This window comes from Staurois parvus, unplaced genomic scaffold (genome assembly GCF_062004578.1).
Source record: "Staurois parvus isolate SC_StPar_1 unplaced genomic scaffold, SC_StPar_1.0 ptg000928l, whole genome shotgun sequence".
Taxonomy (NCBI): domain Eukaryota; kingdom Metazoa; phylum Chordata; class Amphibia; order Anura; family Ranidae; genus Staurois; species Staurois parvus.
In genome coordinates, this window is record NW_028318724.1 from 652289 (window position 1) to 673739 (window position 21451).

General features: G+C 39.6%; 1 protein-coding gene across 1 annotated transcript in view; it reads right to left on the bottom strand.

Annotated features, from left to right (window-relative positions):
* Positions 1–21451, bottom strand: part of WRNIP1 (WRN helicase interacting protein 1) — a 134522-nt gene that overhangs the window by 37952 nt on the left and 75119 nt on the right. Inside the window, exon 4 of the mRNA XM_089656687.1 lies at positions 16238–16443. Coding sequence (XP_089512813.1) covers positions 16238–16443 — 206 coding nt within the window. The remainder of the gene's footprint in view (positions 1–16237; positions 16444–21451) is intronic.

Consider the following 21451-nt stretch of genomic DNA (forward strand, 5'->3'; position numbering starts at 1 on the left):
CAGTCCTGCATGGCATCACAATTTGCTGATTGCTAGTGCAATGCTCTCCAGGCTCCTGCAACCAAAAATAATAAATGCTTTTTTTTTTTACCTGCAGAAAAATGTGCATTTATTATTTTTGGTCAAAAGGTGAATATCCTTTCAGGCAGAGGGGCTGATTTACTAAAGGCAAATATTCTGTGCACTGCAAGTGTAGTTGCTCTAGATCTGAGGGGAAGCTCTGAAATGAAGGGAAGCTTTACTGATTTCTATCATCCAGTAAAGTACAAGCAAAAATGCTGTTTTTTATTTTCCTTGCATGTGATTTGGTTTTCTTTGTAAAGTGAAGCTTTACCTCATTTACAAAACTCTGGAGCAACTGCACTTGCAGTGCACAATTTATTTAGTAAACCAGCAGCAGTGTCTCTTTAAAGTTAATATAACAGGAGGATAGCCCATTTTATCCCTGAAAGTCTATTCAAAGTTCCATGCATTGCACCCAATGTACAGTGGGGATCGAAAGTTTGGGCACCCCAGCTAAAAATTTGTATTAATGTGCATAAAAGAAGCCAAGGAAAGATGGAAAAATCTCCAAAAGGCATCAAATTACAGATTAGACATTCTTATAATATGTCAACAAAAGTTAGATTTTATTTCCATCATTTACACTTTCAAAATAACAGAAAACAAAAAAATGGCGTCTGCAAAAGTTTTGGCACCCTGCGGAATTTATAGCATGCACTGCCCCCTTTGCAAAGCTGAGACCTGCCAGTGTCATGGATTGTTCTCAATCATCGTCTGGGAAGACCAGGTGATGTCAATCTCAAAGGTTTTAAATGCCCAGACTCATCTGACCTTGCCCCAACAATCAGCACCATGGGTTCTTCTAAGCAGTTGTCTAGAAAACTGAAACTGAAAATAGTTGACGCTCACAAAGCTGGAGAAGGCTATAAGAAGATAGCAAAGCGTTTTCAGATGTCAATATCCTCTGTTCGGAAAGTAATTAAGAAATGGCAGTCATCCGGAACAGTGGAAGTTAAAGCAAGATCTGGAAGACCAAGAAAAATATCAGACAGAACAGCTCGCAGGATTGTGAGAAAAACAATTCAAAACCCATGTTTGACTGCACGATCCCTCCAGAAAGATCTGGCAGACACTGGAGTTGTGGTACACTATTCCACTATAAAGAGATACTTGTACAAATATGGTCTTCATGGAAGAGTCATCAGAAGAAAACCTCTTCTACGTCCTCACCACAAAAATCATCGTTTGAACTTTGCAAATGAACATATAGACGAGCCTGATGCATTTTGGAAACAAGTTCTGTGGACCGATGAGGTTAAAATTGAACTTTTTGGCCGGAATGAGCAAAGGTACGTTTGGAGAAGAAGGGGCACAGAATTTAATGAAAAGAACCTCTGTCCAACTGTTAAGCATGGGGTTGGATCAATCATGCTTTGGGGTTGTGTTGCAGCCAGTGGCACAGGGAACATCTCACGAGTAGAAGGAAAAATGGATTCAATAAAATTTCAGCAAATTTTGGATGGTAACTTGATGCCATCTGTGAAAAAGCTGAAGTTAAAGAGAGGATGGCTTCTACAAATGGATAATGATCCTAAACACGCCTCGAAATCCACGGGACGTAAACTGAAGGTTTTGCCATGGCCTTCACAATCTCCTGACCTCAACATAATTGAAAATCTATGGATAGACCTTAAAAGAGCAGTGCGTGACAGACAGCCCAGAAATCTCAAAGAACTGGAAGACTTTTGTAAGGAAGAATGGGCAAAGATACCTCAAACAAGAATTGAAAGACTCTTGGCTGGCTACAAAAAGCGTTTACAAGCTGTGATACTAACCAAAGGGAGCAGTACAAGATATTAACTCTGCAGGGTGCCCAAACTTTTGCAGACGCCATTTTTTTGTTTTCTGTTATTTTGAAAGTGTAAATGATGGAAATAAAATCTAACTTTTGTTGACATATTATAAGAATGTCTAATCTGTAATTTGATGCCTTTTGGAGATTTTTCCATCTTTCCTTGGCTTCTTTATGCACATTAATACAAATTTTTAGCTGGGGTGCCCAAACTTTCGATCCCCACTGTATGTATTAGGCCAAAAGTGAATCTTTTCACATAAAGAAAATTAATCACAAGTCAGTTACAAAGGGGAGAAATTATGAATTTTGTCAGATGGAAAAGCATGCTAAACGGGAGCAATGAGACAGATTATTGAGCCAAAATTCCTCCGCTGGCTTCTCTAAAGTCAATCTGCGACTGAATGAAACATGACCTTGACCACTTCTTAAACGTGCATCTGTTTAGAGTGAAAATATATGTCTCATCTTCAACAATAAATCTAGAAATCTAATGTAGAGACTTTGCGGAAGAAAACACAACTTTATTTGCGACGTAGGCCCCTTTCACATAGGGAGGACTCAGTTTTGATCAGCAGGGGATCTGTCCACTGATCCCCTGCTGATTACAGCAGAGCGGGCAGATGATAGGCCCGTGTCCACTCAGTTTATGCACAGCAGACATGGACATGAGCCCATTTGCCGTATGGGTGGCTGGGTATATATGAACTCTGTTGCCCCTTTACACCTGACTGCCCATCGATTGATCCACCTAGACAGAGGACAGATCCCCTTCTGTTTTTTTTAGTGGATTGGCTCTGACCAGAGGTAGGCAGGTGCAAATGGACTTGTGTATGGACCGCCCCATCAAGTTTGCCTGAAAAACTGACAGGCAGACCTGATCAGACCCTTCGTGTGAAAGGGGCCAAATTCTGTCCCTAATTTGCATGATATGTAAAATGTAAATATTATCCCATGTGTTTGTATGTTGCTGTGGACTTAAATCCTCCTGCAATGCACTAATGCCTAACCTCAGCCAAACCTTTAAGTTTTGAACTGAATGGGCCAGAGTTAAAATCTCTGCTAGCATTTTATTGATGTCCCTCATTTGGGAAATTTCTTTTCACTTACTTTGCATCACAGTGCTCTTACCAAATCCAGCTTATATACTGGGAAATTGCATTAATTTAATGTACTATAAACTGGTACTGTGTAGCAGCATGTATAGCACTACAAAAATAAATTCTTACCGCAATTGGTATGAGCAGTGGAAAGTAAGAGCGTTCTTATCAGCAGGTGTAAAATTGTTTCCACAAGGTCCGAAACATCCCACTGCATTCAGATGTCATGTATGCACACAAAGGTGCTGACAGGCAGATTTATGGCTAAAAGCAAAAAAAATCCGACCAGTCATCTTTGCAGCGTTTATTGCGATCCACAAGTGGGAGGTCAGGAAAGATACACAAGTGTGTGATATATTCCTGGTGCAAGATTCTGGGAAAAGGGCAAGCCATTTTAGCACACCATGAATTTACGGGCAAGGTAATTCCTGCCATTTTTATTATCCATATGTTAAATGGAAAATATTTTCCAATACACAGACAAGATGCCATTTTGCATAAATAGGATAGCAATAAACACAGATTTCTGCAGGGGATAATTTACTATTAATTTACTAATATTTCAAGGGAATATTCACTTTGCTTAGTGAAATAGGTGAAGCTCTGCTCACTTCCATCATCCAACCATGTACAAGTAAAAACACTGGTTTTTATTTTCCTTGCACATGACTGGATATACTTAACCCCTTCGCGCCGGCGCCTCCAGGCCCTTTAAGAGTTTCAGAAGCCGGGAGGCGGGGCAGGGTTTAGGGTCATGTGACCGCCGTGACGGGTCACATGATCGGGAAAGGTCCCGATCGAAAGAGGAGATCGGGACCTTTCCGTGAGTACCGGACATGTGTGCTGGGAGCACGCAGGGCACACACTCTCGGCACATATGTCCTTTTTTAATAGAATGCAAATGTACGGCCTCTCAGCGTCTAGGCCCAGACGCCGGGAGGCCGCACATTTGCGTTCGGCCGGTGTGAAGAGGTTAAAATGAACTTTCACCGCATTCACTAAGCTTTTACTAAGGGAAAATTATCTTGCAATTTGAAAAATCCATTTGTGTTTAGTAAATCAACCCCAATGTGTCAAGTGCAAAACAAAACAAAAAAAAAACTGGTATATGAATGTTAGAAAGTGCTTAACGATCTGAAAGAAAGAGTCATTTTGTTTCACATGACTACTTTTGTAACACTCACTCAAAAACTTAACCAAGAATTTTATTTTTCAGTTTTGGATAGAAAAGAGAAGAGGAACTAGGAACTTTCAGGGACCTAGGTGATATAATAAAGAAAAGGAGTTCCAAGGTAGTATTTTCAGAAATACTGTTTGTACCTTGAGCCACACTAGAGAGGAAGCACAAGCTTAAAGAGGTAGAGAAGTGGCTAAGGAACTGGTGTACAGAGGAGGGTTTTGGGTCCATGGAGAACTGAGCTGACCTTGCAGTCAGTTACTGGCTCTACAGCAGGGATGGACTCCAACTAAATGGGGAGTGTGCAGCTCTGTTGGGAAAGAAGATGGCCAGAAGGTTAAATTAACTTTTAAACTAGGATGGGGGTGGGGCAAGGTTCAAAGTGTACAGATAGGGGCAAAGTTGAGGGCGAAGGTGGACCAAAACCAGATAATAGTGAAGCTAAAGTTTCCAAGGCTAGCAGGCATGCTGAACTTTAAAGGAATCAAAAGGTGTACAAGGATAAAATGTGTGCATGTACAAAAATTTAAGGCAGGTACACAAATGCTATAAGTCTTGTAATAAAATAGAAAAACAAGAACTTCTTATACATGAGGAGGATTATTTCTTTATGGGAATATCAGAAACCTAGTATGACAGCATACATGACTGGCTTGCAAGTGTCCAGGTGTACTTCCTGTAGAGGAGGGACAGGGTGGGTAGAAGAAGGGGATAAGTGTGAGCTTTTATGTGAAGAGCGAATAGATAGTGAATACGAGGGATAACATTGCTAATGGGGCTGGTGAGGAGTGGTGCAGTCTTTGTAGCTGGAGCTTCAAGGGGGGAAAAGCAAACAGTAAATCCATTGTGGGCGTTTGCTATAGGCCCCCTAACATTAAGGTGAAGGAGGAGATCCATCTTCTTTCACAATTAGAGATGGTGAGGAGGCAGGGCAAGGTTATAATCATGGGGGACTTAAGCTATCCTGATATTGACTGGGCACATGGAACTGCTCATTCAACTAAGGGACATCATTTATTGAATGTAATGCAGGACAATTTCTTGAGTCAAATGGTGGCAGCCCCAACTAGAGATAATGTTCTGCTGGACCTACTAATTGCAAATAGCACAAAGCTTATTGAAGATGTGGAAGAAAGGGATAATTTAGGTAGCAGAGATCACAGAGTAATTACATTTACCATAAATTATAGAAAAATGAAACATGAGAATAGGACAAGAACATTAAATTTTAAAAAAAGTGCCAACTTAAATAAGCTTTGATCCATAATACAGGATGCTAAACAGGATCAAATTATTGAAGAAAAAAAACACTGAAAAGAAGTGTGCAAGTTTTAAAGGCATATTAAGCAACAACATTCGTCAATGCATTCCATTGGAGAACAAATATAAAAGAACAAACATAAAACCTGCGTGGATAAACACCAACAAAACAAGGCATATTAGGGAGTAAAAAACACTTTAATAAATACAAGGCTGCAGGGTCACGATTGGCATTACAAAACTACAAGGACTGCAATAAGAAATACAAGGGTGCAATTAGGGCAACTAAAATAGATTACAAAAGACACATCACTTTGTAGAGTAAAAAAAATCCCCCAAAAGTTTTTAAATATACTAATAGTAAAAAGGCTAGATCAGAGCATATTGGCCCCATAAAGGATGATCAGGGGAAGTTGGTCACAAGTGACAGGGAGAACACAGCTGTAATAAATACATGCTGATGAGAAAAGGTATTTAGCAGTTTATATTTACTAAAATAATTGCATTTCCATGTTCTGTGTACTCTGGGAGACCAGATATAGTGAATCCAGAGTTCTGGGTTTAGTAACACTTTAATGTCACATTTTCTAAGCTATTAGCCACACTATATAAAGGTAAAGTTACTTAGATCAACTTTGTCTAAGGATGCGTTAAATTTGTACGTTGCAGGAACACGTGCAGCAGTACCCTTGGTTCTTAAAGGCATCCTAATGCACCTCAGGATTAAAAAAAAAAAAAAAAAAGGATCATGCGCTTCTTTGTGTAATTTTGGCACACAGGACAGCCCAATTAAATGGGCTGCATAGCTGTGAACAAGGCCTAACCAAGGAATTTCTGGTCAGCAAATACGTTTTCAAAATAGTAATCAGTAAAGAATCAGTAAAAGATTCCAGCAAAAATATCACTCATCTTCAAATCTCTATGAAGCTTTACATATTTGTAAATATTACTGTGTGCTTTTACATAAACCCTATTCTAGTTTCTATAAGTGGTAATTTACACACACTATTAAAATTGCAACATAAAAAAATACTTTAACATTTTTGGCACATTGTGCTCTATAATGTCTGTCAGTTGAATCCAACTGATAATAAATAATCATCACTGAATAAACACCACATGCTATAAATGCAGATCTGTTGCTGGGCTCACACTGAAAGTGTTAATAGTTCATTTTGACTATGGGAGAGAATAAACAATTTTACTTACCTGATCCTCTGCTTCCTTTGCAGATGGAGCTGCCTTAAACTACAGTTGGACTGTCCCTCTGCGTCATCACATCCAAGGCAGTGCTATGAATTTTGCTTTGGCCTTGATGATGTCAGGACCCTAGGCTGTTGAAGTGTGGGGGAGAAGAAGCTGCAGGGAGAAGTGGAGGATCTGGCATAAAAATCTTTTTTTTTGTTCCCCAGATCAGAACGAGCCACTGCATGGGATATTATAGTTGCCTGGAGTTGGGCTTTCAGCCATCTTCCAAACTGGGTAAATACTGGATTACATATAGTAAATCATTTCATAGAAATTCTGACCAGCCTCTCAAAATTTAAAGCAGAAAGCTATTCTTCAGCAAGTCAGTAAGACCAGCAGTGCTACAGGCTGCTCTGATATGTTATAAATGCATCTTTTAAGTTTGGGAACTGCCATTGTACCATCAAAGAATTCTGTTGTATATTAAGATATGTCAGAACAGCAGCCAGTAGCAGAGTGCCATGATCTTCATATAGAGCCACGCCAAAAACGTTGTAATGTAAGCTCTTAGGTTATGTTTTCCCTTCATGTCAGCGAGGACAGATAAGTTATCCGAATGGCGAATTCACACTTGGCTCTGCCAGGCTGGATGGCAAGGACTAATGGCTGAATGGTGAATATTTTTAGTCCTTTCAAACATGGTCTTGTTTCACTCTAAACTACTTAGCTAATGATTACTAACATCAGTAGGACGAATTGCTGTATATTTAGAGGTCTAGTAACTGTTCTATCTTTGTGTCCTATCCATTGTCCATTGTCTTCCACCTGCATATCTTTTTTGGTATTGACATATTATTAAAATGTCAAGTTCACCTTTTAAAACCAAAAATAATAAATGCACATTTGGTTTCAGAAGCCTGTAAACCATTGCACCAGCAATCAGCAGATCACTGGTGCCATGCAAGTCTCCTGCAGATCTGTCAGTATATCTTCTTGCTTGTACGGGATGTACGGGCAAGAAGATATACTGACAGGAAGAATAAATTAACTACCACAGCGTTTCACAGCACCGTGGTAGTTGATGGAAAACTACAAGCCGACAGTCGCTAAGGCTGTCGGGACATTTAGTTCATTCATTCACAGAAGTGTGAATGCATGATGTGGCAGTGTGAGCAGAGCCTCTGAGGACACCAAGTGGGAGGGACGAAACACGTCAGATGAGAGCCGTGGTGACGTCGTTTCCAGTCTGTGGAACGCACGCTGGTGCGCCGCTTCCAGTTTGTTAATCTTTATGTGTGGCATTGTGTCACTGATGTGAGTGCAATACATATTTTTATCTGAAATGTTTTAAATAAACAGTATTATGTGGCTACTCTTTTTAGACTCTATGAGCACCTACATTTATGACTGTTATATCGATCATCTTCGTGACTAAAAGGGATATATCCACACCAAGGAGGACTACAAGTACCAGCCATACTGTGATTTTTCCCACTATGCACATTAGACTCTAATCTTAGAGTCCACACAAGTCGGTGAGTGAGTGGTACCACCGGAGGGGAGCACAGAGTGTGTTTTTCCAGCACTTTTAAGAGGATCACAGCACAGACATGGATATAGATTGCACAGTTATTCACAGTGCATGGACTTTGTGAAGAATCATTATATGAAACACTATGTATATGTTGGTGTAATTATGTCTAGGTGGAACATGTAACATGTTCCCAAAGGTAAACTTATCCTTTAAGCCCCCTCAAAGATGGTCAAGTTTCTTTTTCATATGGCCATATACCACTACCTGCCCTGACTTTTTTCTGGAATATTTAAACATGCTTCGTAATATGTCTAACAAAACATCTTTTAAACATAGGCATTTCTCACCTGTACTATAGAAAATATATAAAAAAAACAGAAAAAGAAAATAAAAAATAAAAAAAAACAGAAATAGATTTGGGAAACTCCTTATTGAAAGTCAGTTCACATAATGCATTATTTTATAGTATAAATAACACTAGCAAACACCTACATTAAAGTGGAACTTTAGTCAGAAAATTAAGTCCAGCTAGATGACTTCATGCTGGCACCTTTTGCAGGTATAGCTATGTTAAACATTAAAAAGAAGTGTCTATACTGTTTAAAATTCAGTAATACACTGTCTCACCCTGCTCTGCACATGCTCAGTTGCTCTCTATTTTTAGGCACTGCTGAATCTGTAGAGGCAGATCTGCTGACAGCCTTTAAGCGGAATTAAACCCTCCTATCCTTTACAGCCAAAGAAGCTGTTTCTGTTTGATCTGCAACTGCCATGGTGCTGAACATGTGATCAATTCTCACAACAGCCATTTGATAGTTTGACAGTTTGGTTGAGGACACAAGCAAATGTGACAGTTAGCAATCTCAGCATTCCAGGAATGTAACTTTTTTGAAACTGTTAAAATCGATGGGTTTAGCTCTGCTTTATGATTTATTGATATTCTGAGGCTCTGGGCTTCGAATAAAGGACAGCCTCCAGCAAGAAGAAACAAGAGTAGTGCAATTTACAGCACACAGTAATTTTGGTAGCACAATCATTAATTTGGAATGTATGTTCCTTGCTAAAGAACATTATTTTTTTTATCAAGCTACGGGTAAAGTTCCACTTTAAGAGCATATCACAGGTAAACACCCTGTATCCTAGAAGTTTAAAATGTGCTGTTGGTGCCTACAATTGCTAAAAACACCGTGTCTACCTCTGAGATGACATCCCGGCTTGTGACTTCTACATGAATACCTGCACCCCCAATATACACATCTTATAATAATTTTGCTACTTAAGGTAAGTATACTTCTCATTAGCAATCTCCCTGTAAAAAAAACTATGCCTGGCACGCACAGCCCAAATCAGTGATCACTGTATGGAGTAGCACCAATGACATAACCCAACTCTTTACTTCATATAGCTGCAGAAGGGCTGGAATTTTTGCTTTGTAATGTTGGAATGTAAAAATCCTTCCACATACACCAATTAGCCATAACATGATGACCACCCACCTAATATTAAGTATGTCCCATTTTTGCTGCCAAAATAGCCCTGACCTGTCGAAGCATGGACTCCACTAGACCTCTAAAGGTATGCTTTGGTATCTGGTACGAAGCTGTCAGTAGCAGGTCACTGCCTCCGCTGGCTTGCATTCTTCCCACACTGCTTCCTGGTGCCATCTCTTCCCCCAATTAAGCGACGCACACGGCCATACAAATGATGGATAAGAAAAAGTGATTCATCAGACCAGGACACCTTCTTCCATTGTTTTGTGGTCCAGATCTGATGCTCAAATACCCATTATGGGCAATTTTGGCTGTAGACACGGGTCAGCATGGGCACCCTGACCAATCTGTGACTATGCAGCCCCGTACACAACTGTGTACTATGTGTTCTAACATCTTTTATAAAAACCAGCATTAACATTGTCAGCAATATGAGCTACAGTAGCTCTTCTATTGGACCAGACTACACGGGCCAACCTTCACTCCCCACATCAATGAGCCTTGGCCGTCCATAACCCTGTCAGCGGATCACCAGTTTTCCTTCCTCAGATCACTTTTGGCAGGTCCTGACCTCTGCAGACTGGGAACATCCCACAGGAGATGTAGTCTGAGATTTTCTGACTCCATAGTCTAGGAAATTACAATTTGGCACTTGTCAAAGCTGCTCAAACCCTTACACTTAATAAGATCAATAAATGTCAAAAAGTGGGATTTTTGAGGTACCAAAGCACATATACAAAACAAGTATTTTATGAAATATTCCATAAACATTAATAAAGCCAAAAGGCCAATTGGAAAATTAGCCAATAATATCTATAAAATCACCTGTCAGCACACAGGTCACAGAGTATTTTTGTACATTTTTTGCAATCAAACTTTAATGGATTGTTACCAGTGGGTCCAAAGTGTTTCTATTCAGGTAGAGATGGGTGGTAGGTATTGTCAATTAAAAAGATAAAAATGGTCATAAGCCAGGAATAAAATAGTAGGTCAACCCCACGATGGCCAAACAGAGGGTGCAAAAGGAGCACCAGGAATTCCTCCCAGGCTGCTACTCCCATTTGTCTGTCCTTGTGACACTGGTTATCCCATTTGTCTGTCCTTGTGACACTGGTTAATGTCAGTATGGGAGATTATTGATCAATTAACCTCCTTTTTGTTATGACTGCCTGCTCCTTGTAGATCCAACCTTTGATATTCGATTAATATATGAACTGGCACACCAGGGACAGTTTCAGACTTTTGGTCCCCCTCCATTTTGATATTTGGGAGGAATTCCTGGTGCTCCTTGTGCTCCCTTCTACCTGTCCATCATGGGGATCACGGACAACTTATGGACATTCTATTTTTAATTCCTGGGTGATGACCATTTTTTTTTTTTTTATACTTTTCTTTGGTGCCTGAAAAATAACATCTTTGGGACTTTTTTTTTTAATGTATCTGGTATGTTGGGGATGTTGCACCTTGGTCTACATCAGACTCTATTTTGATTAAATCCTTACACTCGCCCATTTTTTCTTTCAACACATCAGCTTCAGGGACAACATGGTTGGTGTCTAATACATCCCACCCACTTTCAGATGCCATTGCAACAGGGTAATCAATGAAAATCGCTTTTCCTGTCAGTGGTCATAAAGCCATGGCTGATCAGTGTATAATGAATTAACATGGGTTACTAATGAATACAGTAATATTGTCCAATATATTTTGCCAAAACCATGGCAACTCAAAGATCATCAAAAATTGCAATTTGTAACAGGGCATTTGCTATTCCAACAATACACCAATTGTGGTACTATAAAAAAAACCTGACTGACCTTTAGAAAACACTAGCCTAAGTGACACAAAACAATTTTAATCTTAAGGCCCGTACACACAGGCTGAATATCAGGTGGTATCGGCCAGTTCAACAGAAACTGGCTCATGTGTATGGCAGCTGGTCCAACAGAAGTTGGATTTGCCAATGGCTGAGAGCCAATGACTGAGAGCGCTGACTGGTGTGTTCTGGCGGGGAGGCAGTCTCCCCCGACTGTGTTAGTACAGCGATGTGTCGTTTTTGCTTTGTTCAGCTCCTTGGGTTGAACAAAAGAAAATGGATAGTGTGTACAAGACATCACAGCCACCTATAGTAGGATAAGATGGAATCACAACAGTGATCAAATGACCATGCAAGCAATTCCACCGAAAGTCAGCATACAGAATCAACAAAGCTTACTTTGAGGAAGAAGCAAAATTGAAGTCACATAACCTTCTTGAAGTGTTAGTAAACTCTAAAATCTTTATTACAATTACTTGTTCAACCTGGCATTAACCCTTAGTTCCATGCTGGTGGTGAAAATGCTCTGAGGGCTTTCACAGCTTCTGCAGTCGACACATGGCTTTACTGTGAAGGAAATCCCGACTATGTTGCTATTGCCCAGGCTGGGGGATACGCTAAGCCAAAAGTGGGTCACATGTCCCGTGACATCACCTCAGCTTTTTTCAGGTCTTACCCCCCTCACACACACACACACACAGGCCATGCAAAGTGGAACAGAGCTGTCAGTAAAGGATCTGATCTGCCAGAATGCATTGTGGGGCGAATCAGATCCTTGACTGACAGCTCCACTCCACGACACTTTTACTTGGCCTGGGGATAGGATATGAAAGAGTTGAGCCAATGTCACAGGACATGTGACCTGCTTCAGCTTAGCCCAACCCTCAACGCAAGCCATGCTGCAGTCAAAAGGGGAAAAAACTAATGTGACCCCAAAAAAGGACAAACTTAAAAAGATATTTATTACTTTTATTCCTAAAGTGCCCTATCATTTATAATGGAGTTTAGAACCACTTTAATGTCTGCAAATATATACATACTTTTAAACTGTGAAATACAAAATTTGTTTGGATTCTTCAACACATAAATATATGATGATTAGAGCACTCTGATCACATAAGAGTGTGCTCAAAACCAGATGGCAACATGTGGCTCTCATTTACTCTATACAGTGTAAAAAGGAATTTCCAAAATCTTACACCTAAATTCATTTTTTTACTTATAGTTTTTATGGTATTGGCATGGGGTTATTATGGAAGAAACTAAATAAATTTACAAAACTCAATAAACAAATCACAATCTAAAAGCATGCAAATCCAAAAGGTCTCTCCACTCAAAGATACATGCTATGCAATTTGATAAACCCACTTATCAAGTAAAGTGTCCCTGGAAATGGTTTTGAAATACTGGAAAGTGTCCAAGATTCATACAACATTGAAGCTCCTTGTGTTGCCCAGAAGAAAAATATTTGTGTGGGTGCAAACGTAGACAGATAGGAAAAGTTTAGCTGCATAGTTATACAGAAAGAACTGCGGAAAATGCAAGTAACTCTGGACAGATGTTTATGCTACGCTTATTTTTGTATTATACTATGTGTAACAGTTCAATATATTTAATTTCCACTATTCCCTGAACACTGCATTCATTTTCAAATTAGTCTGACACAATCTGACCACTGCTACATGAACACAAAAGGAAGAAGAGAAGAAGGCGCTAAGCTGGCTGCACACATCATAATCCGATTGCACAATCTTTACAATCACCCTACCCAAACAATTAATTTCACTTATAGCCAGCCAGGTAAATCCTCACATTTCATTGCTAAGGGAAATTGTACAATCAGATTGTAACATACCACCATGAGCTTCACGCAAAATTTTTTCGGTTTACTAGCTGTAACAGCCTTAAGCCTCGTACACACAATGATAATATCGAAAAATCGATCATCCGTTTTTTGGGGGGGGTTTTTTGCATGCTAGTCTCATATCAAAAATAAAGCGGTTACTAAAGTTACAAAATTCTCATATGACAGAATACAACTTCAGAAGTGTTGTATTGTATTATTTTGTATTGTAATGTAATGTATTCTTTTGTTTCTGAGCATGCGCGGTCCTGGTCACTATTTTTGTACAAATACTGTACTGATTAAAACAAAAATCATTAGTTCTAGTATCGTACAAAAAAAATATTTGGGTATGTTCCTTCAGATAATTTTGTATGAATTGTCATAATCGGCTCTCAAAAACCATGTGCAAATGATCAGATTATCAGACGACTGCCTCAAAAGCTGTAATTGAAGCGGTTTAGTGCAATTTTCTCATTGTGTATACTAGGCATTATGTGCTATGTACTGGTTGAGAGTGAGGGAGAGTCAGGGAGGAACACAAAGGCCAGATATCTTTAAGCCTGGGTTCACACTATGCGGTACAGGATACAGCATGTACAGTATATCACAGAAGTGAGTACACTCCTCGCATTTTTGTCAATATTTTATTCTATCTTCATGTGACAACACTGAAGAAATTACCCTTTGCTACAATGTAAAGTAGTGAGTGTACAGCTTGTATAACAGTGTAAATTTGCTGTCCCCTCAAAATAACTCAATACACAGCCATTAATCTCAAAAATGCTAGCAACAAAAGTGAGTACACTTCTAAGTGAAAATATCCAAACTGGGCCCAATTAGCCATTTCCCCTCCTCGGTGTCATGTGACTCAGTGTTACAAGGTCTCAAGTGTGAATGGGGAGCAGGTGTGTTAAATTTGGTGTGGTCGCTCTCACTTTCTCATACTAGTCACTGGAAGTTCAATATGGCACCTCATGGCAAAGAACTCTCTGATGATCTGAAAAAAATAATTGTTGCTCTACATAAAAGATGGCCTAGGCTATAGGAAGACTGCTAAGACCCTGAAACTGAGCTGCCGCACAGTGGCCAAGACCATACAGCGGTTTAACAGGACAGGTTCCACTTAGAACAGGCCTCAAGAAGTTGAGTGCACGTGCTCAGCATCATGTCCAGTGGTTGTCTTTAGAAAATAGATGTATGAGTGCTGCCAGCATTGCTGCAGAGGTTGAAGGGGGGGGGGTCAGCCTGTCAGTGCTCAGATCATACGCCGCACACTGCATCAAATTGGTCTGCATGTCTGTCGTCCCAGAAGAAAGCCTCTTCTAAAGATGGTGCACAAGAAAGTCCGCAAACAGTTTGCTGAAGACAAGCAGACTAAGGACATGGATTACTGGAACCATGTCCTGTGGTCTGATAAGACAAAGATAAATGTATTTGGTTCAGATGGTGTCAAGAGTGTGCGGTGGCTGAGGAGTACAAAGACAAGTGTGTCTTGCCTAGCGTCAAGCATGGTGGTGGGAGTGTCATGGTCTGGGGCTGCATGGGTGCTGCAGACACTGGGGAGCTACAGTTCATTGAGGGAACCATGAATGCCAACATGTACTGTGACATACTGAAGCAGAGCATGATCCTCTTCCTTTGGAGACTGGGCCGCAGGGCAGTATTCCAATATGATAAAGACCCCAAACACACCTCCAAGATGACCACTGCCTTACTAAAGAAGCTGAGGGTAAAGGTGATGGACTGGCCAAGCATGTCTCCAGACCTAAACCCTACTGAGCATCTGTGGGGCATCCTCAAAACAGAAGGTGAAGGTGCGCAAGGTCTCTAACATCCACCAGCTCCGTGATGTCATCATGGAGGAGTGGAAGAGGACTCCAGTGGCAACCTGTGAAGCTCTGGTGAACTCCATGCCCAAGAGGATTAAGGCAGTGCTGGAAAATAATGCTGGGCACACAAAATATTGACACTTTGGGCCCAATTTGGACATTTTCACATTTCAGGAGTGTACTCACTTTTGTTGCCAGCGGTTTAGACATTAATGGCTGTGTGTTGAGTTATTTTGAGGGGACAGCAATTTACAATGTTATACAAGTTGTACACTCACTACATTACATTGTAGCAAAGTGTCATTTCTTCAGTGTTGTCACATGAAAAGACAGAATAAAATATTTACAAAAACGTAAGGAATGTACTCACTTCTGGGAGATACTGTAATTTGCACAGGAATCGCACCACATTCCTGTGAAAATCACATGCAAATATCTGTGTGGTGCGATTTTCGCCATACATTTTGTATGGCTCAAATCACATCACATCCGCACCAAAAAGGTGCAGGACTCTTTTTCAAATCTGCAACTGAATCGCACCGTATGGGTGTTCTCAACCATGCAATGCGATTTCTGCCAATTGCATCGTGTTTTGCAATCTGTTTCGGGGTGTCATTAATTTATCATTGACATCCGTACCAGATCACATGGATGCGATGTGATTGCAATGCAGTGCGGGAAACGCACAGGATTCTCAGTGTTTCTCGCACCACATTGGTGTGAACCCAGGCTCACGATGCAAGGGGATGTCATTCCCAATGAGGAACCACTGCAAACACCAAGAACCTGGTTAATGACAACATCATTTCTAAACAAATACAATGTGCAGCCCCACAGGTGCATAGCATTAGTGAGCCTTTTATTAGCAAGAGAACATAAAGTCATTAAAGAGTGTTGCACTGTTACTCAATGACATGGTGAAAAAAGTAATTAAAGCAATAGACTAAAAACAGAAAAATATTCTCTATCAGGCAGAAGCTGTAACACAGATGTGGCTATTTGTAAAAATAGATAGGCACATGTGCAGCTCTTCTTACCTGCTAAGCTGGATGTCATTTCCAAGTTGCTGACATTAGTTTGGTAACACCAGAACATGTTTAATACTTAACACAGCCTTATTAAGAAATGCTTTTTTTGCTCACCAGCTCGGTCATAGAGAATATGGGAGCGTTGCAAGCCTTCTTTAATGTGCTCCTCCTTAATGATCATTCTGTGCTTCTGTGGATCATTTCCTGTTGCAAGTCTAGCTTGGACAGACAACTGCAAGCCATTCAGGCCAGTTCTGGCATCACCATCACAGAGATGTGCTAAAGTTGTTAGAGCTTTAGCCTCTATATACATTGGAAATCTGAAAGAAAAAAAAAAAATCAAAAAGCAGACTGAGTAAGTCTGCAGTCAAAAGAAGACTGCAGGTAAAAGATATTTGTTTCAATACATTTATTACATTTTGCAAATAAAGAAAAGGTTACATGGTTTACTTTTACAGTGTCTACTACACAGTATGTTGCAAAAATACAGAGTAGATAAATAGTATTTAGAATAGTATATGGTTAAAAGGAAAATATTAAGGAAAAAGGAAGCAAAAGGGTCCAAAATTTGGGAAAACTAAAGCATAGAATTTACAGCCAAAATATTGGCACCCCTGCATTTCTGTCAGATAATGCACCACTCTGTCCAGCAAATTGTTGCAATTACAAATGTTTAGGCATTCTGATGTTTACTTTTTGTTTGTATTGGTATGACACAAAAAAGTGGCAAAGCAAAAAGCCAAATCATTCCATGCAAAACTAGAAAAAAATGATTGGCACCCTCAATTTACTATTTGGTAGCACACCCCTTGGAAAAAATAACTGAAATTAATCACTTCCTGTAACCATCAATGAGTTTCTCACAGTTCTTCTGGAATTTTGCAGCACTGTTCACCAACTGTTCCAGGTCTCTGAGATTGGAAGGGCCAGTTCAGTCCTCTCCAGTGTCTGAAACCATTTCTGGGTGCTTTTTGACGTGTGCTTTGGGTCATTGTCCTGCTGTAAGACCCATGACCTCTGACAGAGAGCCAACTTTCTGACACTGGGCCCTACACCGCACCCCAGACTTTTTTGGTAGTCTTCAGATTTCATAATGCCATGCACACAGTCAAGACATTCAGTGCCTGAAGCAGCAAAGCAACCCCAAAAGGGACTGCATTCTTTTCTTTAAAGGCCTCAATGCTTTTTTCTGAAATCAGTAGATTGATGTGCTTTTCCAAAAAGCTGTAATTGTGTTTCATGTGTCCACAAGACATTCTCCCAAAAGGAGTCTGGCTTCCACAGGTAAGTTTTGGCAAACACCAATCTGGCTTTTATAGGTTTCTGTGTCAGCAGTTAGGTCCTCCTGGGTCTCCTAACACAGCATCCCTTTTCATTCAGCAGGTAATGTGTAGTGGGAGCTGACACAATTTTACCCTGTGCCTGAAGGTCAGCTGGAATTTGTCTGGAAGTAACCAAGGTTCTTTAGCCACCATTCGAACAATCCTTTGTTGCAGTCTTTGATCAATTTTTCTCTTTGTTCCACCTCCAGGGAGATTAGCTACAGTGCCATGGGCTGTAAACTTCTTGACAATGTTGCACACAGTGGAAACAGGAACAATAAGATCTCTGGAGATGGACGTTACTTGTAACCTTGAGATTGTCCATGCTTTTCCACAATTTTGTTCTCAAATCTTCTTTGCTGCTCTTTGTCTTCTCTATGGTCCATGCGGCACACAGACAAACTGAAAGGTTGAGTTAATTTTTTCACCATTTTAACTGGTTGTCGATGTGATTTCTATATTGTCAGCACCTGTTAACTGATACAGGTGAGTTTAATTACAAATTACAGGAGCATCACAAATTTGGAATGCAATTATTTCTTACAATTTTGAGAAGGTGCCAGTTATTTTGTCCAGTTCATATTTGGGTTTTTGCATGGAATGTGTCAGATTTGGCTTTTTGTTTCTCCACTTTTTGTGTCATACCAATACAAACACAAGAAATAAACATGAGAATGCCTAAACATTTGCAACTGCAACAGGTTTCTGGGCTAAGTGGTGCATTATCTGACAAATGCAGGGGTGCCAATATTTTTTGGCCATGACTGTATTGACAAAGATATTGAACCCAGGGGTAGCTAAGAATTATTCAACATTACTGGCAATCAATCAATGGAATATGAAAACAGATTTGGCATAATGACAGACACTGCTAGAATGTTGTACAACATGAATGTCATTAAAAGGTCTATTTATCAAATATCTGTTGCACAAATGTCAGGAAAATTCGTGGAAGTTGAAAGAAATTTCCAGTATTTTTTCTGAGAGATTAATGCCTGTATTGTTAGCGCCATCTAGTGGCCAAAGTGCAGTACAGTTTTACACCTCAATGAGAAAATTACACCCCATTTTGGTCACTAGATGAAGCCGGCAATACAAGTTTTAATCTAAAAAAAAACAACAAATATCCACTCTGCCTGCCAATGTAAAGCAGCTGGCACAATCAGGTAGTATACATATAGAACTATAACAAACAATATGTGCAGTGCTTAATGACCAATGAAAGTAAAAAGATAATAAAAAATTAAAATATCACATGTCCGTGAATGCAATTCGGTGTAACTTTAAATTAAAGTGCTCAATAAGTGTTCATCCACCACCTTCAAAAAGTGTACTTAATTGCCGACAACTCAATGCGCTTGCCATTATACCACCACCGTCTCCCAGTGATTTGCAAACTCAACAGAAGTTTCAACTACAGCAGCACAAATGCCTGTAAAACTCCACCAGTACATATGCAGCTTGTCACAGCAATCAGTGTATGAAGAGCATCCTCTCTTAAGCAGGCTCTAACAAAATAAGGCTCACCAAGAGCATAGAATAGTTCCCATCGTGGTGTATTTATTGGTACAACCATAAGTGTACAGATAAAGTAAAACACAAATATGCCAGCTTGCATTTGTGGCCTCTATTGACCCGGAATCATGCAAGGGAGTGGTGTCAGCAGTGTAACTCCTCCCGACGTGTTTCGTCCAATAGGACGTTCTCAAGGGGTGGTAGAGGGCTGAATACTTACATATTTATAAGAAAATATGGTCTCTGCCCTCCATTCAATCGCGAGCAAGAACTGGAACCGGAAGTATACCAGAAGCCATCTTGCCAAAACCAGAAGTTCCAAAAACGCCATCTTGAAAGAGGTCACAAGTGTATTGTGATAGAAAACTGGAAGCTGCTAAGCCTCCATTTTACTGAAGGACACAATAAAGCATCATCCCTTCAGATATATAAAAAACAACACCAATAACAAAATTGAAGGTGGTGGATGAACACTTACTGAGCACTTTAATTTAAAGTTACACCGAATTGCATTCACGGACATTTGATATTTTCATTTTTAATTATCTTTTAACTTTCATTGGTCATTTAGCGCTGCACATATTATTTATACAAGTTTTAATCTGTTGTTACAAATATGAGACATTTCAACTTGCACACATGCTTCTAACTGTATTTTCAAAAATGAGTTCCACTGTAAGCACAGAAAAACTCACTCCAATGACAAGACAGGGAAAAACAGCGATAACAGTGCACCGTACGTATTTCATTGGCAGTACAAGGAAGATCTGAAATGCACTGAATGTGCATAATGGGAAAAATGTAATTCTCAAGAATTTGTTCATTATTTGTCAAAGGGCTCCTTCACACAAGTGGCAGTCTCTACCGTCCCCTGAAAAGTGATCTGCAATAAATTGCTTTTCAGTGAGCAGTAGAGCAGAAGTTGCAAGGCATACAGTAGGCGATTCTGGCTTTTCCTTTTTTTAATTCCTGGTTGGGGGGGGAGTTTGTATTGAAAAACCTGCCCCATTAACCTCAATCGGCGGCTTTGACAGGAAGCACTGTGGCATGTGTACTACACCATCTGGCTGCATGTATAGGATTTAGGTGGTTGTGGGGTTGGTAAAAATGCATCTCAACCACCTGTTTTTACGCCCCATTTGCCACACACGTGAAATGGTCCAAAGAGATTTTCCCATGTATGTATATTATCTTCAATATTTTAGTGCAAAAGGCAATGAAAATGTCTAAACTGCAGTAACTCATAGGAACAAAAACAAGAATCTTTGACTCATCTCTACTTTGCTTTTAATTTAATACTCTTTAGTTCAGTAAAGTATTTGTACCTTGTAGATGGTTTTGCAAGGACAAGTCAACACAAAGTGCAAAAGTAACACATTTTACTGAAAATGATTCAAAACCCAATTAGAACTATTAAATTGACATAATACATGAAATGTTATATAAAGGATGTAAATGTATGACATCTACTTGTATGTGATGTTATTTTTCCTTCCAATTTGGTGTGTGGTTTAATTACCTGGTGATCCTATCAGTTCCCTATTCTGGGTGGCAACACTATTGGGGGCAATCTATATTCCTCGGCATTGCCACTCGGTCTGCCAATGTTCAGCAAGCCATCACACGTAACATTCCTGGCATGTCATGCAGGGTGACTCAAGGACTGTGACTGACAGCGGATGATTTGCTCATTGTTCTACTGTTTATTATCACTGCTGTCTATGGGAATGCATGGGCGGAGCTCTGGTGGTCAAGTGATTAATTACATTTAAATGAAAACACTAATATATACAAGCACTAAAAAAAAAATACATGGGTGGATGGCTGGAGCTTTAGTGGTAAACCTAAAATCTAAATGTGAATAACATGCTAAACAAAACATGAAAGCATGCATTACTTTCATGTTTTTTTGTAGCATAATGGTACTTACATTTACATCAGTTTTTAATGTATCACGTGACCATCGCCTATACAATCCTATTGAGAACAATGCTAAACAGCAGAACAATGAGAAATTTCTCCGCTGTCAAACACAATCCTTGAGCCACCGACATGATATGCCAGGTGCATCACGTGGGGTGACTGAAAGGAGAGAAAAGACTTTTTTTTTTTTTTTTTGTTAGCAAAATAAACATCTAAGTACATTAATGAAAAAGAATTGCTTCCATGTTCCTTAATTCACATAATGCTTTTTGCATTTAGATCTAGTTTTTTTTTTTTGTTTTGTTTTTTCAAGCAGTCATATAACCCCAGGGCTCTGTACACATATTGCTCATAGACTCACTATAGATACTAAGAAAGATCACACGACCAGCTCAAAAATTAACAAAAATAGGTATTTACTACAGAAATAACTTGCTTTTAACAATGCTATGCTATATATACATATATATATATATATATATATATATATATATACACACACACACACACACATATATATATATATATATATATATATATATATATATTTATTATGTCCACATGGGTT